This window comes from Punica granatum, chromosome 2, assembly GCF_007655135.1.
Source record: "Punica granatum isolate Tunisia-2019 chromosome 2, ASM765513v2, whole genome shotgun sequence".
Taxonomy (NCBI): Eukaryota; Viridiplantae; Streptophyta; class Magnoliopsida; order Myrtales; family Lythraceae; genus Punica; species Punica granatum.
The window spans coordinates 7,802,555-7,828,083 of record NC_045128.1 but is presented as its reverse complement, the minus strand read 5'-3'; the positions used below and the strand labels follow the sequence as shown (position 1 = coordinate 7,828,083).

General features: G+C 38.8%; 2 protein-coding genes and 1 long non-coding RNA gene across 3 annotated transcripts; 2 read left to right on the top strand and 1 right to left on the bottom strand.

Moving 5' to 3' along the window:
• The first annotated feature begins 1,355 nt into the window (after nt 1–1,355).
• On the top strand, nt 1,356–2,514 carry LOC116197763. Its single transcript, XR_004155096.1, has 5 exons — nt 1,356–1,435; nt 1,584–1,776; nt 1,862–1,920; nt 2,032–2,133; nt 2,223–2,514. It is a non-coding gene; the product is annotated as an uncharacterized LOC116197763 (long non-coding RNA).
• A 6,758-nt stretch (nt 2,515–9,272) lies between these two features.
• LOC116193608 lies at nt 9,273–10,619 on the top strand. Its single transcript, XM_031522346.1, has 2 exons — nt 9,273–9,908; nt 10,548–10,619. The coding sequence occupies exons 1-2, from the start codon at nt 9,273–9,275 to the stop codon at nt 10,617–10,619; spliced, it is 708 nt and encodes a 235-aa protein (XP_031378206.1).
• An 8,992-nt stretch (nt 10,620–19,611) lies between these two features.
• Nucleotides 19,612–23,932, bottom strand: LOC116193607 (beta-galactosidase 15-like). Its single transcript, XM_031522344.1, has 17 exons — nt 23,768–23,932; nt 23,473–23,681; nt 23,307–23,373; nt 23,091–23,183; nt 22,854–22,997; nt 22,662–22,750; nt 22,449–22,554; nt 22,241–22,328; nt 22,012–22,130; nt 21,773–21,934; nt 21,500–21,696; nt 21,318–21,421; nt 21,094–21,203; nt 20,744–20,971; nt 20,372–20,583; nt 19,987–20,263; nt 19,612–19,897 (listed from the first exon to the last, which is right to left on the bottom strand). Exons 1-17 carry the CDS (start codon nt 23,930–23,932, stop codon nt 19,787–19,789), a joined length of 2,481 nt encoding a protein of 826 aa, XP_031378204.1. The 3' UTR covers nt 19,612–19,786.
• Between the last annotated feature and the right edge of the window lie 1,597 nt (nt 23,933–25,529).

Here is a 25,529-nt window from a genome sequence, read left to right as displayed (position 1 = left end):
AAATCACTATAGACATAAGATTTTTAAGTGTCCACACGTACTTGTTTATTAAGTATTAGATTTTTTTTTGGTTGGACTGGACAATGATCTCTCTTGCAACCAAACAAGGAAAAAATAAAAGGTACATATATTAAGTAAATTGTCTAAAATAAGATGTCAAAAGAAAAAACTCAAAAGGTATGCATTATGTATGCATTATGAGACCGTTGCTCAAGTTCCAAACCTTAGTAAGACCAGCCTTCAGAAGTAGAGAGATCCTATTCTGTGAATGCGTGAGGTCAGGTCGTAGGCGGAGCTCAGTCATGGCCGCGAGGGATAATGATATAGGAAGAGAATGAGTCAATCAATGAGAGCAAACTCATCGAGGTATACCCATTAACATACCTGCAGTGATCGCAAAGCGGAAGAGACGTGCCGTCGCGTATTCTCGAAATACCTCTATCTACAGCTGTAGGTTCGAATATTAAAACACGTAGGGCGGAAAAAAAGCAATGTAAGATCAACACAGAAGCAGAGTTTGATTTTTGGAATTAAAACGGACTAATTAACCGTTGCACTTTGGCCCCGTATCGCGGAAAACAAATGGAGTTGACTGGAAATTCCTTCCTGGATGAAAGAAATACAGATGGTACACTCTCTATCTCTACAAGAAATGATCCAGAGAGAGTTACGGTAATCGGCTTTGAATGAGTTAATCATCGAAGATTTGTGTGAAATACAGGGCGGAAACCAGAATTAATCTTTGTAACACAGTATTGAGATCTGTTCAAGAGATATAAGATAACTCGAAGGAAGAGTAGAAGATCTCTTAGAGGCACCTAGAAAAAGGAAAATAAACTGATGGTGCATTTTTCGGTTTCTAGGAAAATAAACTGATGGTGCATTTTTCGGAGAATGGAGGAAACAACGCGGCCGTGGCTGTGGCCATAAGTCATGACCTTGGGAGCCAGCATGCCATAAAATGGGCCCTCAATAATCTGCTCTCGCGCGGCCAGATGGTCCAGCTCATTCACATTTGATCCAAATCTTCCCCTTCTTCAGGTGGATGAGAATTTCAAAAATTTTATCGGCTAGGTTTTTTTTAGCTTCATTTCAAATCACTGGGTTAGTGCAGCAGACTTATTATCAACTGTTTTGGCAGGTATGGGGCGGCTCGACTGGCAGACGGTGGAGCTCTTCCTACCTTTCCATTGTTATTGTACCCGTATGGACGTAAGTCTAATCCGGATAGTTCAAATGAAGATTCACATCTGTTCCGAATGAGAACTCATCTCCTATAAACTTATGTGTAATAATATTTAGATGTGCTTCCTTATACGTATTCATGGAGCCGTCGTCTTTCGTTCTCTGACCAGATGAAATTTGAGGATGTTGTCCTAGATGATCCCGACATTGCGAAGGTGCTGATTGAACATATTTCAAGCTGCGGGATCAGGTATCTTGTGATGGGCGCTTCATAAAAAATCGGCCTTCTTCAGTTCATTATGAGTTCTTCATCTAGATTTCAAGAACAGGCACAAATTTCCCACGATGAATTTACTCCTGCAACTTCTCATCTTCCGTATTGGTCTCTTTTTCCTCAGAAGATTAATCAAGAATGTTGGCGAAGTCCCGGGGCCCTGCAATGAAGGGCGCGCCTGAGTTCTGTGACATTTATGTCAAATGGAAGGGTGCAATATCGTCCATGGGCTGCGCCTCACGTCCTCTTCCATCCATGACTGCAACATTGACTCAGACAAGTTCCTTATCAAGTGCAATGGAGTCGGATGCCATGCTGTACTTACCACATTCTCGGACCTTTTCTGTCAGGAATATTGGCCATTTTCAAGGTCTCATGACTATGAATTATTGCCAAATGCAGGCCGCTGACTAAATCAAGAACCATGCGTGGAAGATTCCAGTGGGATGACACTATTCTCGGTCAGCTCTATGGAGACCTCGCGTTGAAATTTTTCACATTTGTCAGTTAATTACTTCGAACTGCATCATGCATTCTGTTTAATGTCACAACATCAATATTTGGAGAGGCAGGATGTTGTGGAAATGGAAATGCTGAGACTGAAGTCAGAACTGAATCAAACAAAGGAAATGTACCGTGAAGTTTGTCGAGAAGCACTTGCTGCAACACAAAAGGTACGCGTAATATGCTTTATGATAAACCATTCTTACTTGTGTCCATTATCGTTTGACAGACCTTATCATTTGACGGTGTTGCTTAGCAGGCAGAAGAACTCAAACAATGGAAAGCGGAAGAGGAGCAGAGGTTAATGGAGTTCTGAGTAGCCACAGCAGCTGCTCTATTGCTCACATGGAAGGAGAGGGCTGAGTTGACAGCAGCAATGGAAGCCGCCCAAGACGCTGATGGGATTGCGGCATAATAGTTGCAGTTTATGCAAGCCCTCGAGGGCGAGGAAATTAAATACGAATAACTAGTCGAGATGAGTGATGCTTTCAAGCTTAATATGATGGTTCAACCTGTATGGCTCCTTCAAGACACGATAGAAAATATTTTGAACTCCATTAGATAATAAATCGAAAACAATATATGTTTTTGATCAGACTGGAAATTTGTCATCAGTATGAAAATATATAGGAACATAAGAAATCTTATCTTTGCAGTTTCATTGGATAATGGAAAGGTTGCCCAACATGTCTTAGATGAGTTGCAAAAGATGAGCATCGAATGGTAGGAAATTAGGGATAGAATTGACTGGATCGTGGTTCAGACAACAGCTCTCTGGAGATGCCATTGTTCACATACTTCATTGAGAACTCAAACCACTTCCGACAAGCTGCGTAGACTAAGAAATGGCCTATTTTGGCCACACATGGTGATGGAAGCTAGTTCAGATTCCTGGCTTTTCGCAGCTTTCCCAGCCGAAAGAGGTCGCCACGGTGATATGCAAAGACAAGGGAACCCTGAATCGCCTCCATAAATCACGTAGATGACAAAATGGCCCTTGCTCATTGTTGCCAGAGAAACCATTCTCCTCCTTAAGGTAGAAAATTGCAGAGCTTTTCTTTGCCATTGTAGTCATGCGGAGGGACATGTCCATCTGCCAAACTTTCATCTTATGAGAAGTTGGCCTGATTGCCTATTCTATTCGGTTGATGCAGCATAAAAAGCAACTCTATATCGAATGTTTACAGCTTTAATTCACAGTAGAAGGAAGAAAAAAACTATACAGCTATTGAGACATCAACATATTTACAGGAGTTATCCGACTCACTAGGCAGAGAACTTACAGATATTTCATCCAAAGAAGGCGGTGCTCCCCAACGGCTAGAAGCTAAGATGTTTACCAAAGCCTTCTCTAAATTCTTTGCTAAACCATGTTGAATGAGTGAAGAAACATACTCCAGCTGCGGCATCACAGGGAACTGTGAAGGGCACATCACATGAGTACCGGAACTCATCCTTGGACATCTTAAACAGCCCTCTGAATATATCATGGTAGAGGTATGATAGGGGTGCCATGAATCGTCTTCTGTCAGTCGTGTAGACAATGAAATGGCCCTTGTCTGCAACAAATGGTGTACCAATCGAGTTCTCCTGTATGCTCGGCCTCCTTCTGCTACTTCCTTGCCATTGCAATGAGTTCGTTTCCGCTGATCATTTTCATTTTGTGTAATAAGTGGAGCTGAAAGTGTATGCTTTTTGTTGATTGGAAGGACATAGAAGAGGCGATATATACACATTTGCAATATGTGACATGGTCCAATATTTTGGATTGAGATTATCTAAGCAAAGCATGCTATTGGTTATTGGGATTAGACATTTTCGTTAGTTTTCTTAATTTGCCGGGTCTCTGAGAAAAGTCAAGTGAACATCAATGCTTCATTTGTCTGGTTGTTTAAGGGCAGAGCAGGTCATCACTTTGACAGGCAAAGCCATATATTGCACGCGTAGGGAAATTGAAAAACCTTTTTTTTTTTTTGGTTGAATTGAGCAACTTTCATATTAGTTTCCAGTCAAGATTACGACAGTACTGGGAACTCATGTTCGTATGGTTTGGTGACTATACAGACCAAAGTGGCTAGATATTGGAACGATGACTCGATCAATAATCTCTTGATAGGATGAGGTTCATATGTGACGTAGAAGGTAACTTCTTGCAGAGGCAGGTAATTTCGCAAGTGGTCTAGAATCTGATTTCTCTGTCAAGAGGAATGTTCAACTTGTTTATTTTTGGTAATTACCTGTCGTTTCCTCGGGGAATAGATTAAAAAATGTCAGTCTCAACTAGTTCCTTACTATGGAAGTAGATCCCAGCTCTTCTGCAAGTACATTTAGTTATTTTCAGTTAATGTGCTTCAGACCTTCTTGTGAAAATGAAAGCCTGCTGGCCTTTTAGCATCTTTTTCCTTAAAGGTAAGATCCATTCCGTCGACAGCCAATCTGGTTATCTTTTCTGTAGGAAATATCAACCCAACGATACCTTCCATAAACTGATCCCGCAGAATGATTCCCTATAAATATTTCTCTTTTTTGTCAGTCTCATTCAATGGAACCCTACCGTCCATACTCTATGAACTCGATAGTGTTCTTCTGTTCTTACCGAAACTCAAATAAAGATCAGCCCAAAGGTATCTACTGAAGGTGGAAAAAAAATGGCATATTTCCAGGTAATTCACTATTTGTACTCCTAGAAACATGGACCTCATTCTCCGGTCATATTTCCAGAACTGAATCTTCCAGGAGTTCTTCAGGAAGTCCAAATTGTTTTCTTGGACAGAAATTATATTGCGTATACGATAATGTTTCTTCTTTGTAGCAGAATAATAGAGTTGCACCATTTGCCAATACGACAAGATGAAAATCACCTTAGACCTCCAGAAAGGAGGGGTTGTTTGCTGCAGGGGATTGGACAAAAAATCGATTTCATTTTTCAATACTGAAAAGATGCGCAAGCTGTGAATTTAGAAATTGTGAATATAGTTTTTTTTTTCCTTTTACATTACCAGTCGTTTTCTCGAGGACATGGTTGTAAATTTTTGTCTCAGGTACGTAGTTTCTTATTCTGGAATTAGATCCCAATCCTACTGCAAGTACATTTACTTAGTTATGTACTCCGTAAACCTTCCAAAATCGAGACCGTCTAGTAAAATGAAAGCCTTCTCTGTTTTTAAGCATTTTTTTTTTCAGATAACTAATCGAATTGCATTTTCTCTTTGGAAATCGCAACATGAAGATGCCTTACATAAAATAATTTCCCTGATAATGATTTGGAAGCCGTAAATATTTCTGTATCCTATCAGCCTCTTTCAATGAAAGCATACCTTCCAAACTCAACAAATTCGAAAGTCTTTTTATATTCTTCATGAAAACTCAAATTGATCAGCCCAAAGAATCTATTGAAGGTGGCAGGGAAATGGCAGAAAATCGTCCCAGGAACCAAGAAGCAATTGAAGGGCACAAGATTTGTTGCAGACAAGGTCCACTTTGTTGACTGCACGACTGACCCAAAACGCTTCATGGTACCTCTGTCATATCTCTACACCGATCACTTGGAGGAGGTTTCTTCAGGATGTCCAAAGACAAGTTTGGGCTGTCGGGTTATAGTCCGATAATGATGCCTATGATTCAGCCTTTATGGAGTACGTGATATCAAACATCAGCCTAGGCACAACCATGGATTTAGAGACAATTCTGCCAAGTTATCTTGCTTGAAGTTGTCGCATAGTAACTGCACCTTCAGATAAAAACCATGTCACCTGACTAGTGATCGTCTGAGGTTGATGGAGAAGACGTCATGTCTGATATGTACATTGGAGTTAGACCTTGGAAATGGATCTCATTCATCATGTGAGCTCTCATCTTTTCTTATTGCTATAATGTAAACGTTTAAATGTTTTGCAATGAATTAAATCCAACTCAGAACTCCTATAAGCACATCCCTTAATCACAAGCGGTGCAAAATGGTCCAACCATCCAAGTGCAAATATCACTAGCTGCAAGCCAATCAATCTCAACGATAGATGAAAAGTTAACAGAGATACTACACAGGCATTGACCCTGTACTGAGCACCGATGGCCACTGTGTTCATTCGGAATTCTTATGGATCGACCAATTGTAGTGCTGATCCCTGGAGTCATTCTTTTAAGATGATTGAACAGAACTTTTTTCTTCTTTTTATCCCATTTACTTACAAGATACCTGGCTTAATAATATCTCTTAGTTGCTTCGCCTTCAGCGAGCAGAAGAGAGAAGCTAGAATTAACATAGGAATCATCAAATTGGTTTCTTGGTGTTATCAATCAGAACAGTCGATCTCAACTGAATCTTGACAATGAAAGTAGATCCTTTTCTGTAACTGATTAGTTATTTTCAGTAATTCTCTTCTTAAACCTTGCAAACTTGAGCTGATAAGTGGGCTAGTTGGTTGCCCATAACTTTTGTATATCTGTTTTTTTTTTTGGGGAGGAGGGGGGGGAGGGGGGGGGGGGGGGGGGGGGGGTTGGGGTTGGGGAACTTTTTGTATATCTTTCATTGCTAATGAAGTGCTCATTTATAAAGGGAAAAAAAAAAAAAACCTTGCACACTCAGATTTTCACATAAAAGTTTTGTTGGCAGGCATCGACATGTAAGCAGTATAGAACAGAGAACAGGAGAATAGGGACAGAAAATTTCAGCTGTTTGCAGCTGCAGAGGACTATACTTGTCGTTGCTACGAAATCTATGGAAAACCAAAAAATGAAAAGAAAAAGGAAGAAAATGATAAGCTAATCTAAGAACAGGCTATCAATTGCTGCAAAGATGAGCATCAATGGTAAGGGAAGATGTCCCATCATGGTTCAGACAACCTGAACAGCTCTCTGATGATTCTATGTCTCAGATACTTCATCGGGAACTCGAACTGCTTGTGACCAGCTGTGCCTCAGCGATCTACTTGGGTATTCAAGGCTTTGAGTTGCTTCACAGCCAATTGAACTGGCCAGACGATCCAACTTAATCATCCAAATAATGTGCATTGACAACTGCAGCGGAACTGGTACACCAACCTGTCACTTTTGTTTAGTATTTTTTGATGAACAGTCCAGTTCGTTTAATTGCCCTTGAGACGGCTTTAATACTAATGATTTTTGCAAGGTAGCAATGCCAAAAGAATCCTCTTGACAAGATATCTTGCATTTCATAAAAAGCCGTTAATTCAAACTGTTTGTTCATCAAGGTAGCAGATGCGTATGCTATTTATTTGATCCAAAGTTGCTGCGGTGCAGCAGCTAGAAGCTACGACATCCAACAAAGCCTTCTCTAAGTCCTTACCTAAGCCTCGTTGAATGAGCGAGGCCACATATTCCATAGCAGAACTTGTGATGGGCCCATCACACGAGTACCAAAACTCATCCTCAGACAATGAAATGGTCCTTGTCCGCAACAAAAGGGGTATCATTCGATCCTCCCTTCGGCAATGAGATTATTCTCCTGCTTGAAGCAGCCTCCTTCTGCGACTTCCTTCCTATTGCAATGAGTTTCTTCCTGCTCATCATTTTCGTCCTTCTAAGAAAACGAAAGTTTTCATTGTGTTTTCTGTTGAAGCTGTAAATGCAATGTTTTTTGTTTATTGGGAGGGCATAGGAGAGGGGATGTTTGTTCGTCCCGCCTGCTGCAGGAGCCTTCATAGATCGCGAAGGAAAGAAATGTGTGATACTTGTGGAGGATTTCAACTGGGGTAAAGATCAAGAAGAGAGACCATCAATGTACATATAGCGCCGCCCAAGCCACTTTGATTGTTACGAAGGGTATGTGTATTTCTCGAACGCAATTCATGTATTTAAATAATCAATTTCTTAGTATAAATAATCGTGACTGTGGTCATTCATATGCTAACTAATATGTAAGGATCGAGAAACTAAATATCTAAATCTATATCATATATTGCCTAAATTAGATATCAAATTCTTAGAACATTGATCAATGAATTTAAGAGAGAACATTTTAATGGAAAAGGTCAGTTTTAGTCCTCAATTTTATTTGTTTTTGTCCCAAATATATATAGAACTATTCGAGTTTAATTTAGTTCTTCCATTTACTTTTACTCAAAACTGACAAGTTTTTAGTTTAAAATACAATTTTTTAATAAGCATTATTTTCCTTGCTTGGGGGGTGGGGGGTTGGTGGTTTGGAAGCGTACTGTGGGAGGAGGCAACGGTGGGGAGCCTGGGACGTCTCCGGTTGCCACCACCCCGCAGTCGACGTTGCCGGCAACCTGTGGAACTCCCACCATCTCTCCGGTCCCCATATATAGTGTGCGAACCCCAGCAAGAGTGAGATTAGCCGAACACTCTACGGAGCAGGGACCGAAAGAGATGGCGAATGCTCCAGATCAAGTACACCCGCAAAAGGGTTCCGGGTTGGGCTGCCATTGAAGGTTTAACCTTCTCTTCGCTTTTCTCCTGTTTGTCTGTGCCTGTTCATGTGATTGTGGATGTACTATCAGCTTCCCTGCCCCTTCCCCCCTGCCTCTGGACTCCTCTTTTTTTCTTAAAACTCGCCCGCAGTCACGACCTCCCAATCAGGGTTGCTGGAGGCAAGCACATTGATCACCGGCAACCCCAATAGGGGATGATGGCAGCCCGCGAGTTCCCGCTATCCCCTGCCTCCTCCCATTTGATTGATTTTTTTTTTTTTGTTTTCATAAAATTTTTCCTCAAATTTGAAGGGGGCCTCTCCGACTGAATGAGGCCAAGCAATCCTTTATTTACAGAATTCTTTAAGAAAACAGGACGGGAAAATTAAAAAGCAAAAATCACAAGGTTTAAAACTTAATTGCGGAAATCGGTTTCCATGACTAGAGGGTCTTCTTCTCGTATGAATTTTCGCATGCAGACCCCACAATAATCATCTGGAAGTTCACAAGCGATGGGTTGTCTCCAATCTCCACGACAACGAAGGACCAGGGAACATAGTATATCGAGCGAAATTAAACAACTAACAACCAAATGCCAACAATTTGGGAGCTAATTATTGCTTGGTCCTCGTGGTTCCAGGCGAGTTTTTTACACACTTGAAACTTGATGAATGGGAAGATTCAATTTGCGCATTTCTAACCCATGCCGAAGTTTTTATTATCAAAGTATGACAAGAAAGTAAATATGTCCGGGGACCACAGATACACAGCGACTGATGAAATTTCCTAATTGTGAGGTTTCAATTCATTAAATAATCACGACTGATGAGCGCTTTGAAGTACTTCACCCTTACTGATCACCGAGAAAAGTCCTTGATCCTCCACGACTTGAAATCTGTCCATCATTCAAGGTGAACCCCATGGCTCGTTCTTCACGTTACCATTCACCTTATGATGCTGATGACTTGGATTGGGATCTTCGAATCATGGGACTTGTACTTTTATCACTCTTTCTGTCACTTGTTTTCCTGCTAACCCGAGAAATTATAGCTGAATTTGCTGAAAAGCCGGAGTTCCAGATCAGCAATCTCGCGGTTTCGAATTTAACCGTGTCACGCGATCTAGCACTCACTGGAAATTGGGAGGCCAACTTTCTGGTGGCCAATCCCAATAAGAATCTGCCCTTAAAGCTGCAGGGCATCAGGGCGTACATCTATTATCATAACAAGCACACAAAGATTTCCCAGAGGATCTCGCTAGGCCAGCCAGTGGAGGTGCCCGCTAGGCAAGAACGGGTCATCAGGATCAGTAGAATGAGAGTGGAACAGCCAGATGACGTGATTGTGGATGAGATCCATAAGCGAATGAATGAAAACTCGGCCGTTATCTTTGGATTGCGACTCGCCATGGAAGCCTCCTTCAGAGTGATTGGGACGGACTTGAAGTTTTGGTGCTCGTCTGACTGCATGCGTTTGAGGGTCGAACTTGAAGGCGTTTGGCCACCATATGCCGAAGCATTCATTGATGGCGATGGGAAGAAGTGTCTGACATCACTTGTAAAAAAATTTTGGGGGGGAGGCGAGGAGACTTCGGGAGGAGGAACTTAGCTTATGAGGCGCTGTTTTTGATCGTTATGAACAATATGTGTATATCGTGAATGCAGTTACATCTATTGGAATGGTCATTTGCATAACATAAGGAGTCATAGTTCAGGTCATTCATATGCTAACCAATATGCAAGGATCGAAAGGACAAAAGATCTAAATCAATTACTAATTGTACAGTACCTTGATTGGATATCAAATTCCTTGAACGTTGATTACTGAACCAAAGAGATAATAGCTTGTTATCTTTTTACGATAAATATATCTAACAACCTGAGATAAACTTATACCTCTCAACTATACGAAATTAGTGAGTACAATTGGGACTGGGTAAGGTGTGCGTCAGTCGCCCATATTAATGGAAGGATGAGGCCGTATCTGTTCCGAATTCCTTAGGCTGGAAACCTCTGAGGAATTCATATGCAGACTTAACCGGAATCTGCTCACTCCTTTCATAGGGAGCCATATATTAACCCATCAGCCTCCCTTCTTTGTAACACAGGCACCATTGTGATAGATTCCAGTTGGTCCTGCGTGCGAGATCTTTCCCTGCAAGCTGCTCCTGTCTACTAACACTTTTTTCACGCACAGAGAGACAAGGGGGAAGTAAGGGAGAAGGTAGACGGCACTCTGGAGCACAGGACGGAGGCACTGAACGATTGAACTCGTGAGCCACGACCCCCTGGGCATCATCACCACATCTTGGTGAGTTAACAAACCTTGCTTCAGTCATATCTCCCTCGCTTAGATCATCCGGGAGTTCTTGATATCTTTTAGTGTTTCGGGTTGCTGATGTCATTAGGAATTTATAGGATTTAAAACCGATTTGATTAAACGGTTTGCAAGTTATCATCCTTTGAAATTTTCGAAAATCTGTTTTGAAAATCTGTGATGAACAGCGATTTTTTGGAGCAATGTTTTGACCTGACTCGTTCATCATTTTTGCACAATTTTTGATTCTGATGCGGAGTTCGTATTGCAAGGATTCAGTAGATACCAAGACTTCAGGATTTCGAGGTCTCTACGGAGAGAACCGACCCCTTGAAGTTGGCCCTGTGCTCATTACGGGAACAGCCCGCACCAGCCACTTCCAGAGGCTGTTCGGGCCTATTTTTACATTGGATTTTGAAGATTTTTGCGCGCATGAGCTTGTATTTGAATGTACTATTTTTCTGTAATTTTTAAGGATTTTTCCGAAATACTTAATATCTTTCTGTAATTGAGTGTTTAGAGAATTGTTGGGTTCGAGTGCATAATTGAACATGTCAGTTTCGGTCTTTAACTCAAAATGTTGTGAAAGAAACTTCTGCAAGTGAAATGTATGCTTCCAGTGTGGTCTGTAACTGACTTTAAATATATTCTTAATACCGAGAATGTTTTGGACATTTACCGGTAAGTAATTTTTAAGAGCCAAAATATTTATTTACGAGTCGTACTAAGTGGGTAGATCATTCATGACCGTAATCGATAAGAAGGGTATTATGGTCATTATAACTAGGGGACCTTCGGACCTCCTAGGACGCGTTACAAATTTTAATTGGCCTTCTAGTGATGATATGTTTCAAATATAGGTTCATGTTCTGATTTGGGTTTTCGACTTTGAGCTATTAATTTGGGGAGAGTCGAGGTAAGTAATCAGGACTCATTTCTACTGTTTGCGAAAGACCAAATGATATTTGATTGCATGTTATGAAAATTATTTGAACTACTAAAATTTTTGAAAATAAAATAATTATTATCTCTTAAGCATGAAATAAATTTCATGATTTTCAAAAGAGGATGAAGTATCAAAAATTTGATAAGCTATTATCATATTTACCATTATATGTTTGAGTACCAAACTTTATGAATATTGAAATAATTGATCTTCGATATGAATTTATACGAATAAGCCTATCCATGTTCCTTTTGAATATTCCACATTGTTTTAATAATAATATTTATTAGTTTTATGAATTTTTAGAATAAATGGTTTTATTTATGAAATTCATTTGAAGTATGTGAAATTGTGGAAAGTTTATTGAATGTCGAATAATTGGAATTATTGTATTTTAGGGCTCATTTGTTTTCTATGCTATTGGGTATCATGATACTATATTGTTTGGGCCGAGCGAGTGGCAGATCTGGCAAATTATTGTTTGGGCCGCTTCCAGTCAGCGAAACTGGTACTATTGTTTGAGTCCGTGTGACAAGACGAAGTGTCACCATAAGGTCAAGACAATGAGCATAATTTAGTACCAATGTTTGAATTATTGAATTCATGATATGCACAATGTTTGAATTATTGATTCTTATGCTATATGGAAATGTTTCGAAATTTTTGTACTCCACATTTGAAGTATTTTATTTACAAAATTATGTTCTGGTTTAAGATCTTTATAAAATAATGACACGCCTTTTAATTGTAATTATCATGAATTTTAGATGTTGCTTGAGTTACACGCTAATGAAATATCTTATTGCATGATTTATGATGATGGTCTAAAATTGGAACTTATGAATGATTTGTTAATTTTATTGAATTCTTCATGCATATTCAGTAAGCGTAAAATTCCCACTTGGACCTATACGGACTTGAGCCTGTATGCAAACTAAAAGTTTAAGCTGATAAGTTACTGAACCCAAGCTTCATATAAGTTTGTGGTTTCTTTATCAACTTTTCCATGCGGGACAACATAATCTCAACACCCGCCCTCACGTGGTAACGTGTGGTCCAACACGTGCCACGTGCCCTTAACAATTGACTACGAGCCAGGTATCATCTTCCGTGCTCCACCCTCGGGCCTAACTAGACATGCACTTTTAACTATTTCGGAACTGGTCCAGGCCATTCTTGGGCCCGATTAATATGAGGCGCACTCTTGACTACCTCGAAACCGAATCTGGCGTAGTGTGAGCCCACATAAGCGTGGGAAAGTATAACCCACTCTAATATCATGTAAAATTCCCACTTGGGCCTACACGAACTTGATCCCATATGCAACCTAAAAGGTTAAGCTGATAGGTTACTTGACCCAAGCCTTATATAAGTTTGTGATTTCTTTATCAATTTTTCTACGTGGGACAACATAATCTCAACAGTAAGAGTGGTTGTTGATTACTTACTGAGTATGTGGTTCACTCATCCCTTTATTCCCTTTTTCCCTAGATTCAAATTCAGGAGAATTTTAGATGCTAGAGCTCTAGAAGGTCTGTTCGAGGAGTCGGGGATGTTAGAGAATTTTCGGCCACTTCATAGTTCTATTTGATTGAATAAATTTTCGATGGAGAACTTTTGTTGAAACTATGTTTACTATTGATGATTTTCGGATATGGTTTCATTAGATTTTAATAAAGACGACGCTTTGGAATTTTCTTATTTTTATAGTGTCTCAATAGACGGCTTCCTTTAATATTAGACCAAGATAAATCTTTTAGTAAACGGCCGGTCACGTTTCATATTACCGTCTGGAATTAGGGCGTGACAAGATTTTGACCAGCTTCCTGCCATCTCCAATGATCTGCCACCTCATTCATTCCTTTCTGCAGAGTCTCCTTACCATGAGGCCGTGTTTTTGAAACCCCTTACTGTCATGCTATCCCAACTAATTTACCAATGAATTTTCTTCTCGTCAGCCTTCCTCTGTCCCCACCAAAACCAAGCAATATTTGGGAATCTCAAACACCCCATAGAATAGATTGGAACTGCTTGTACTTCCCTGGTTTAGTTGTTTTGTCAATCTCAAGCACAGCACACAATTCTTCTTCATTGGTATGTTCCCGGGCGTTTGAGCTGAAAATAATGAAGATTTCTGCATATTCACTCCCTGGCCTCAAGTCTTGCAATACCTGTCCACTATCTCCTTCAGCATGCTGTCCATTCGGTCTATAGTGGCTTGGCTTCCATAAAAATAAAGAGCGAGCGAGTCATCAGCAAAAAAAATAAATGGGATACTGTGGGACATGTTCTCTTCATCCCTATGCCATTCAGCTTCCTAGATTGGACTGCCTCTGTCTGAGATCATTACTGACAATACATCAGCCAGCCACGATATTGATAAATAAATATGGCGAGAGCAGGTCCCCTTAGATCACCCAGTTGTTTACCATTCGCGCATATAGTATATGACACCAGAACAGACACAGCTCATTATCCATCCATAATGAATTGCGAGTTGTCTCACATGATAGATGAATATTATCAGTCCCAAATGCGGAACAATTTATAAACGCATGCATTATTCTGAAAAAGCAATCCTTCCCTTTATTCACAGAAATTATACCAATAGTGATTACGGGGTCCGAATCCGTGCTCTCAGGGTGAGCGGGGCTGATTCTCCCACTTGCAGGACCCACTCCTCCCTCTTCTTTTCTATTTTTTATTTTTTTTTATTTTTTGTATTTTAACATTTCTTAATTTAATTCAACTATATATATATATATATATATCCAGTATGCTTTACTTGGTATCCGAAGTCTAACTGGTACTGAGTAAACCATATTTGAGCCGGATCGGCCACTAAGGGAATAAACCCTTCCAATAGTGAATTTTCTCTAGTCATGCTTGATCCGACATCTGAAACAGCTCTCAAGAGATATTGTTGTATAGGTATGATAGGGGCACCTGCCATTTCCTTGCCATTGCAATCACTTTCTTTGCACTGATCATTTTCGCTCCCGTGTAGTGTAAAGGATGAGAGTTTTCGATGAGTAGAAAAGAGGTGTGACATTGGAGAACGGATATTTATACATTTGCAACATGACAATGGTCCATTTTAATTGTGTTGCTTTCTTAAGCAAAAGCATGTGGTTGGTTATTGGAAAAGGCGTTTTCATTTGTCTGCTGGTTTAAGGACAGAGCAGGTACCACTTTCACAAGCGAATCCGTACAATGCACCCAACAGGAAATTAAAGCACTACTTAGGTCATGTTCGAGTGGTTCGATGACTTGATCAAAGTGGCTAGATATTGGAACAAACACTCAATCGACAATATTGGAGCTGATGAAGGTTTACATGAGAGGCAGAGGTAACTTCTTCTGGTGGAAGGTGATTTTGCAAGTGGTCTAAAATCTTAGATCGAGTCCCTTCTTAGTGAAAAAGGAAATTAAGAATTTCTGGAAGACTGAATGAGTCGAGTCGAAGGTAAAGGACCAAAGGCCGGGTCGAATGAAAGTTACAGTCCTGATGACAGAACACCAGTCCAAGTTTCTTTGTTGCAGGGTCTCAATTGGTGAGAAACTTGTGCAATTATTGTCTACTGTCAACACCTGAAAATCAAGTAACAGATATGATGCTTGAAATAGGCGCTGTTACTACATCTCCCGGAAATATACCCTGTACATATGCATACATACATATATAAACTATAGAGAATGTGCCCTTGCTTTTTAAGAAGTTAGGAGGAATGTTCAATTTCTAGAACAAAAACAGTATAATTCTGTAGGAGAAAGCGAGGAACTACTTCATCATATAGGCAACATTCGGGGGGCCATCTAGTCTAGCTGAGTACCTTGTGTTGAGATCTCCTAAGAAAAACTATGTGATGAGTTATTGGAATAGATGTCCACTTCCTGATTACCGAGAAAACCGAGCTAGAGGACTACCTTTAGTTTATTAGTTGATCAGATAACTGAAAATAACTAAATGTCACAAATGGTCCTGGGATACTATGAGTTTGGGTACTTCATGACGTCGACTTGGTAACCAAATTCTAAGAAATTATTGACAATCTGTAGGTTCTCTATCTTGCCTTTGTTAGGTTGAAGAAAATCAGGACATAAAACTAATATATGCCTGTCATGATCGTTGGCAATTCTCTGTTTGTACCCTTAGAAGCACGGATAGAATAGAACCTTCTAAGAGCTCTTCGGGAAGTCCATATTGTTTTCTTGGATGGAAACCATTGCATGTATAACCATGTAACAGTATAATAGATCATAACAGTATAATAGATCAGCTAATATTGACAAGATAAGTCACCTTAGAGCTCTAGGAAGGGGAAGTTGTTCAGTACAGAGGATTCGACAAAATATCAATCTCATATCTCGATACTAACCAGAGAAGCGAGCTGTGACTATAGAAATTGTGAACATAATTTTTTTTTTCCATGCCAGTCGTCGTCTTGGAGAATACAATTGTAAATTTTAGTCTCAAGTAGTTCCTTACTCTGGAATTAGATCTCAATTACAAGTACATAAAAGCCACTTATCAAATCTTGTAATCTCCTCTCTTTCAACCTTAAGACTGATGAAACTATACCAAATGCGGCTCCACCATTCGCATTGTACTCAACAGATTCCTCTTGCCCACAAAATGGACAGTACCCATCATGGTACCACCCTTCTTTTCCTCAAATTCTTCATGCTTGCAACTGCGTCGGAACAGCACTTCCAGAGGAAAGACTTGATCTTTGGCGGGCAATCAAGACTCCAAAGGATGTTCCGTACCCTCCGATCCGATCCCACCTCATGCCACGATGATGATGGACCTCAAGTGATTTCGTGCCTGCTCCTTGCTTCACATGAGGCCAAATAAACTGATCCTGCCCTCTTCTTACCAGGAATGGAGTACTTCTGATCAGTGCTGTCTTCTCTTCCGATATCATCTCCCATGAGCTGTTAAGATCCCAACACATCATATCTTTTTTTATCAGCTCCTCCACTTTCCTATTTCTCCATTAGTATTTCTTGCGGATAACATAACTGTTGTTCTTCGATCCACGAATCCACGCATCCTTGCTCCCATGTCCTCACTGATGCTCCATTTCTAATCCATCATTCACATCCCTCCTTCAATTAGCACCTCTCTTCCTTCTAAAATACTACCGCTCCACATCAAAGAGGCCCTTGCCCCTTTTTAAGCGTGCAGGAAAGATCCTACTTTTCAGCACTCTCAACCATAAAAGCATTGGGAAACACATGAGGTCTCCATGCCATTTTAGCTAGTGAGGCTATATTAAAATCCACCAAGTCTTTGAATTAATGGCCTTTAAGTTCGACACTTCCCGTGGAGAAGGTCATGCTAACGGATATGCCACGTAGGATTATATCACAAGACATATAAAAAAATGTTATTTTTGTCAATAAAGGATTTTTTTAATTTTTATTTACATACTAAAATTAAAATAACAAACCCTTATTGACTTGTGACATTGCCACGTGGCATACCCGTTACATACAAGACTTTCTCCTTCATTTTGGGGTTTAATGTTTCTCTCTGGTCTGGTTGAGATGGACATGAAGATGGATATAAACGCCTTCTCTTCATGTCCATCCTCATCTAGTGAGTGAGAAGGAAAAACAAAAGCACAATAATGTCAGATGGAGATTAAATTAAAATAATAATAATAAAATAGAACTAAACGAGGTGTACAAATAAATTTAAGGTCAGTTTTATTTGGAGGATAATAAACTAAACATCTTTAGATCACTAGGTACAGATTCGCGCGTTGTTCGGGTGCAAAAATGAGATGCGTCAGTAATAGATCTTTCCCAACACACTTAGTTTGCATAGGCATAGACTGTATACGAAATCGATGTTTTTAGTTATGGGTTGATTTCACTTACATAAACAGCGTTGCCTAGGTCAATATTGGTGATGTTGCCCTCGGTCTGGGGCTTTTCAATTGAATGGAGCAGCTCACTCCAATGTCGAGATGATTAAATTCAAGCTAAACTAAATAAAAAGAAAGAAAAAGCTATTTTATACTGGTTGAAGATTATTATACATTTCTGTGGAAGTTAAAATAAATCCATTTGTGATGTATCATAATCATAAGATGGACAACCCGTTGTTCTTCGGAAATTAGTCCCACCATGATACCGAGAAATAGGGAGCAGTAGATATTTCTTCGCCGCAAAGTTAATAGAAAACTGGATGTCAAATCATGACGCAATGATATTGGTAAAGTATGCAAATTAATTATAAATTTTCCAAAATAACTAATTACCTTTCATTTGCCTTCAATCTTAGTGCACAAATAGCCTCTTTTGGGCGGGTGAGTATTGGGGAATATCATATGTCATCCTGCACATACTGTCACCAGATAATATACTTCTTGTGACACAGATAATATCCCTATGAACGTATTAGGGTCATATTATCGGTTGTTGATATGATGTATATATAATACGGAAAGTATTACGAGAAAGTATATATATCCGGGGACCACACGTACATGATGACAGAAAAAATTTCCTAATGGTGAGGTCTAAATGAATAAATTGTCACGATTGATGAGCGCTTTTAAGTCCTTCATCCTTGCTTACCGAAAAAAAAGGCTTTCATCCTCCCCGACTCGAAATCTGTCCATAAGTCAAACCCATGGCTCGTGGTCCATGTTACCATTCACCTTGTGATGGTGAAGCTGAGTACTGCAAGTGGATCTTTCTAATCTTCGTACTGGTCTCACTGGTCATCGGTTTATATTTCTTTCTATCCACTTTTTACCTGGTGGCCCGAGTAAATGTAGCTCAATCTGCCGAAAAGCCAGAGTTCTGGATCTGCAATCTCATGGTTTCGAATATTACCAAGAAGTGCCTGCCATTAAAACTGCTGAGCATCACGGCATACGTACATCTATTATAATAACCACCGCATAAGGATTTCCCAGAGGATCTCGCTATGCCAGCCGGTGGAGGAGCCACCGAGGCAAGAACAGGTCATCAGGATCAGTAGAATGAGCTCGAAACAGCCAGATGATGTGATTGCAGATGAGATCGAAAAGCAAATAAAGGAAAACTCGGCCATTATCTTTGGAATGGGACTAACCATTGGGGCCTCCTTCAGATCACAAGGAGTGATTGGGAGCAGTATAGAAGTTCTGGTGCTTAGCTGACTGCATGCGTTGGAGGGTCGAGCTTGAAGACGTTCCGCCTGCTGCTGGAGCATTCATTGATGGCGAAGGAAAGAAATGCATGGCACTAGTAGACAATTTCTCTGACGGGGAATGATCGAGAGGAGAAAATTAGCTAAGGCACTTTGATCGTTATGAACGATATGTGTATTTCTTGAATAATACGGTTTCATCTATTCGAATCACTATAAGTAGTCGTATTTCAGGTCGCCTATCGAAAAAGGAAAAAAAAAAAAAGGCCGTACTTCAGGTCATTCATATGCTAACTAATATGTAAGGATCGAAAGAACCCTAAATCAATTACAAATAGGACCTTGATTGGATATGAAATTCCTGGAACATGCCAAGAGATAATATTTTGTTTCTACTTGCAATTATATTTCTAACAAGCTGAGCTGAACTTATACCTTACTGATACATAACCGGGGCTGGATAATGACCTGGTTAACGACAATTAAGTCAACTTAATGAATAATGCATGAATTAAAAAGGTGCACTTCTTATCCAAAGAGGGTGTAGCGCAGTGACGCTCGTCCTCGCTTGTTGACCTAGAGGTCGAAAGTTCGATATCTAGTGGGAATACCCTATCCCTTTATTGGTTATTTAGACTTTTTGTTTCATTATACTAGACCATGACCCTTTTTTGTAATCGAAAAAGAAAAGGTGCACTTCTTAGCAACCTAATTGTTGCATACGCATAGCAAATTATGTGTTATCATGCTGCAAATTATGTGTTATCATGCTGATTGTTGCATACGCATAACAAATTACGGGTTATGTGACATGATAGATAAAAGCTACATTGCCAAATGGGAAACAATTTATAATCCAACGCACTTGTGACCAAGCATCCTTTATTCACAGAAATCTCTAGGAGAACGAGGAAAAAAAAAAAAAAAGATCACAAGGTTTTAATCCGACCAACCTACACCTAACCTAACGTCTAATCCTATCCATTAAGTAAATGGATTCTAATTTATTCTTTTGAAGAAAAACTAGCAAACAGCCTCAACAGCCAATCTCCTTGTGACGTTGGCATCGCAATTCGTCGAGCCAAAGATGTCCTCGGACGCATTTATCGAGCAGCTCTCTTTCCCGACACAAGCCTATAATATTCAAATAAAGAAACAGGTTTTTAGAAAGTTATTCGATTTATAGAATTCTAAAAAAGGAGTAAAATGCTAGGGATTCTTACCTTCTCGAGGATAGGTACGGCATCATTGGACCCTTCACAGGCGCCCTTTTGGAATGACCCACAAGAGCCCTCTGGGGCTCCAAAGCTCGCAAACTTAATTGCAGAAATCGGGTTTCCGTGGCATGACAACTCAAGAGTCTTCTTCTCATACGCGTTCCCACATGCAGACCCCACAACAGTTGTCTGGAAGTTCACGAGCGATGGATTGCCTCCAAACTCCTCGAATAGTACCAATGTGTTCAGATCATCCTGCAGGAAGGACCGAGGAACATGGTACCTAGAAAGAAATAAAACATTAAATGATATATAGTAGCTTAAATAAAAAAGAATTAATTTCGTTATTCTTCTTTTTGTTTATCATTTAATACCACCTATATGAGCTTACCATCTTTGAGTCGGGTGGCCACAGTTCGAGACACACTTGTTATTATCATAAGAGCCGCGATAATCACAGGCATCCGTGCTGCATCCTTCCTCGGCAAGGAAGCTTGGCCAATAGCGGCCAATGCTATGCCCGTTCACCCAAGCCTCGCCCTTTCCTAGCCCTTGCAAATCCACCACCACGGGATCAGTCCCCAATGGAGCCTTGAATGTGGTCTACATATTTTGCAGAAAAAAGCACGGTTAAATTTAAAAACATTCAAGATTTCAAAGTAAGCTTATCAAGCACAATCTCCAATATTCAAAGAACAAAATTAAATTTCGATCAAAATTTAAAGCATTAAATTAATAGTTGCACAATTTATTAATGAATTACCTTGTACCAAGTCATCATCCTATTGAGGGGGAGATCTTCGGACTGCCATCTGGAAGCAAGGGGAGAATCGACCTTGAAAAGTTTGTGGTCATAGCCATGGAGCCCAACCCTGTAATTCCACTTTCTTGTAGATAGATCCTTAATTACTGTCTCATCACCCTTCCTCCCAATAATCTCCACGGGACCAATTACCCCACTTTGGATCAAATCAAACATCGGCCCATAGTTCTATATTTCCCACCATTAAATTGAAAATAAAAATTAACATTAATTTAGATTCAATTCAGTCGAAGAAAAAAAAACAAAGAAATAATTAAAATAAAATTTACAAGATTAATCTGATATTACACCTGAAAACCAACGGTGGCACTGAGTAGTGTGATGAGATTCTTCCCGCGGTTGAATTTAACATTCTTCTCGAAAACATAGTTGAAGACTCCGTATTTGGCCCATTGTGAACCTATCAACACATTGGCAAGATTAATTTCGAGTTTGCTGCATACTAATTTTATCATGTAAAAGGAATTATACATGTAATATGAGGGGGAAAGAAAAAACATTGACAATGTCTTACCAACAAGTTTTCCGTTGACGTATGCATGCAGAATATGCCCGCTCCCATTGACTCGAATAGTCATGTTATCACTCCATATTGGATCATTGCCCTTGAGGTCCACACTATATAAAGGGACTAAATTGTATTTTGGATTGTAACTTTGCATGAAATGTTATTTGAAAAATATAATTTGGATTTACCTTGTCATGTACCATAAATAATCACTTGCATCATTGGCAGCCGTTTTCTGATCAATAATTTGATGAGTCGAAGCATGCCCCTTTCCGTGTAGAGCAGTGTCATCAATTGACTCGGGCCTCCATTTCCAGTTCAACGCGGCTGGTTGGTCCTCGGCCTGATTTGGTTTCTTCACCATTACTGAGGTTTGGGTGTTAACCTAAAATTCGGAAAAAAAATTAGCAAATGTGTAAAAATAATAATACAAATTCAAGAGAATACAAATATTCATATACCTTAGCTGTATTATACTCTTCCGTCTTGCAATCAGGAAGAATGCTAACGGACCATGCGGGTACAGAGAAACTGTTGCCTTGAAAGACGACTGTAGCATCAGAGGTTTGGTTTGTGTTCCCCAAGAAGCAGCTCGATTTCTCAGGCGTTGCGTAAATGGTGGCCTGCACGACAAACATAATGTTACATTTGAGACTTATTTTTGAACAATAGAAAGTCGTTTGAGTTTGATTTCACGTACATAAACAGAGTTGCCCAGATCAATATTGGTGATGTTGCCTTCAGTTAATGGCTTCTCAATCGAATGGAGAACTGCATGAAGTTCCTTGAGATGACCCCATTTCGGCTGATTCAAATTTCCTATTACAAAATAATAAAATTGGAATTAAACAATTAAAAAAACCTACCATAAATGGTGATTAAAGATAATTATGCATTTATGGGAGAGTTAAAAAGTAAAAATCATTTACCATATTCATCGAGGGGAGCATCATAATCATAAGAGGTGGTCATGTATGGACCACCGGCAGTTCTTCCAAAATTAGTCCCGCCGTGATACTGAGAATAAGGGAAGAATAAATGTTTATTAGCCAAAAAGTTAAAATAGAGCTACCAATAAAAATAATTGCGATTCAACGATATTGATAAATTTAGCAAATTAATTAGAATTATACCGACCATGTAATAATTTTGAAATGTGCCTCCTGTTTGGAAGAATCGCGCTACCGCAAATGCAACATCTTCAGCAGTTCTATGCGGGTCTTTGCCGCCCCAACTCTTAAACCTAAAATAAATTTACCACCACAAAGCGTTAATGATAGTTATCCAATTAAAAATTACTGAAAATGACAAAAATATATGAAAATATTAAATAATTCAATTTAAACTGACCAGCCAGTCCAATTCTCAGTCCACATCTTTGGGCTGTTGGGATTATTTGGAGTGAACTGATCGCAATACCATCCGTTGCATGTGTTGATCTTCAGACAATTGAATAATAAAATAAAATTAAACACACAATGAATAATTATTCAATAATTTTTTAAAAATTTCAACATTAATCTTGCTGAAGCGATATTATACCATGGGCTGGGGAGCATCACTTTGTTGGCACATGATCCATGGAACCCCGATGTTTTGGGACTCGGCCATATTGGCGCACCAATCAACATAAGCTTTCCCAGCATCGCCATAGGAAGACATCACGTTGCCATATTCATTCTCAATCTGATAAAATGTCAAAATTTGATCATCAATATAAAATAACGAATGAATTGGTATAATAAATTCAAGATATTTTATATAAATGAAATTGCCTACCTGAGCAAGAATAATGGGACCTCCTTGAGATGCAAAAAGCTTCTCCTTTTTCACCATGTCCACTATCAGTGTTGTGAAATTTTTCATTTCATTCTTAAAAAAGAGAAAATGAAGAATAATTATTAAAAAGTGAAAACAATAATACGTAGAATAAAGATATGATTAAATAATATCAATTTCTGGAAAAAGAAAAAAAGAAAAAATATAAATAGGTACCATGAAAACATCATTGGCAGTTCGAAGCTCTACCCCGGGCATATTGTGCAACCACATGGGAAATCCTCTGTAAACATTTATATAAATATTAAAACATATATATGCGCACTCCACTCAATTTAATTTTTCAAAATTATTATGTTAAAAATTTGAACGTTTTGTTTACCCGTAATTCCACTCAGCACATACGTATGGACCGATTCGAAGTACTGCATAGAGCCCTTCATCCTGGATGGTCTTAAGAAATCTGATGAGATCGAGATTTCCGGTGAAATCATAATAACGACGTTGTGGTTCATGGACGTTCCAAAACACGTATGTCTCAATCGCATCTAGTCCCCCTTCCTTCGCTTTCTTAATCAAATCGGGCCACATCTGGTTACCAGGGAAAACACGTTAAATGCTATATTCATATGAATACAAAAAACATCAAAAAGTACATCAATGGGAAAAGAAGTTACTTCGACTGTGCTTCGCGGATAGTGTATCGAACCCGACAGTAACACCCGATGCTGCCCATCAATCGTAATGGCTCTCCCATCATGCGACACGACAGTGGCAGAGGTGGAAGACAGAAACAGGAAAAAGATCACAATGAAACAAAATACCGACTTGAAGAATCCCATACTTAACAACTGGGGAGACGGTGGCGCAGGGAAGGTTCATACGTGTATATATATATAGACAGTGTCCCTGCATCTAAATTATCCAGTCGAAGATTCTTTTGGCAAGTAATTGACGATTTGGATCATAGGCTTATCTAAAGATTTTTTTTTTGGGTGAAATTATCCAAAGATCTCTTTAACGGAAAAATATTTATATAAATCTGACGAGATTTTGGTAGTTAAAAGGATAATCATCAGATATATTCACCCCGAGATTTTGAGTGTAATTTGAATTATATTTTTTTTATCTATTATATCCGTGATTATCTATTATATATGTTATTATGTATCTATATCTATATATCTATTATTATATTATATTATACTATACTATACTAGAGAAACGCATCCGAACAAAACAAAAATAATAATGTTTGATAAATTGAAATTATTTTTTTGGCCGTTGCATGTGATTTTGAAAAAGAGAATTAGGAAAGGCAGAGAAAGAAACGGGTTTAATCGGAGAGAAAAATAAGGAGAGTTTAGTGGTGCCAATGAGGTGATGGTTACTCCTTAAATTTACTTTTTTAGCCCTAACTATGTGGTTCATGTAATTTTAAAAATAAGTTTTAAGGGTATTTTTAGAAGAGAAAAGTGAGACGAAAGGCGAGGTTTTGGCTTTATAATAGTAATAAATAATATATTATATTACATAATATCATATCTAGCAATTTCTCATATTGTAACCTAGCGAAATTTCCCAAAATCAACCTTATTATATGGGTAGAAGAAAAGAAAGATCCAACTCTTTCAACAAATTCAGCCAAATTAAGAAGAAAAAAAACTCACTATTTCAAGTTACAAAATCCGGCTACGCTAGTTTGTCTCAAAAATAAGAAAACGGCGTTCAATTTAATTAATAACTGATCTCATGTATCGGTCCCGCATAGACTTACAAAATCTCAAGAATTTGTTAATTAACTAACGAATAATATTTATAAGATCTTGAAATTTCAAATGCATTTTTCAAAGGCAAAATGTGTTCATTTTTGTTATGGATATGTACAAGGATGGATCATTTCTGGTAAAACAGGCCTACAAGAATGTATGCAGCTTAAGGATAATCAAGAACTAACTACACGTTATGATAGTTGTTGCTTAAATATCATAATTTTATTTTTCGAACTAATAATTATATACCGCAACTCCCAACTCCGTAGACCTCACCCTATATAACAAGATATTCCAACTTAGTATATCATATGAAGTTTCATGCTTACAACTCGTATGGCATGTTTACCACCAAAAAAAAATAATCTCTTGGGGCATTTTCATTTATATACAAATGCAATAATTATGTGTAACCTTCTATTTATATTAAGTATGCTTGAAGGAAATTATATTGTCATCGAGATAAGAGATGTCTATCTTGTATATATATTGAATATTGTTACATAAAATGTTCACAAAATCTAAGAAGTTAATTTGGCCGACAACATTTCAAATAAATCTAATGACAATATCTCGATAATTTTTCTTAGCTTTAAATGACATTTCTAGAAACAAACTTCTTGGGATTTGCCTTTTGAATTCTAACCTCCCAATTGGGATACGATGA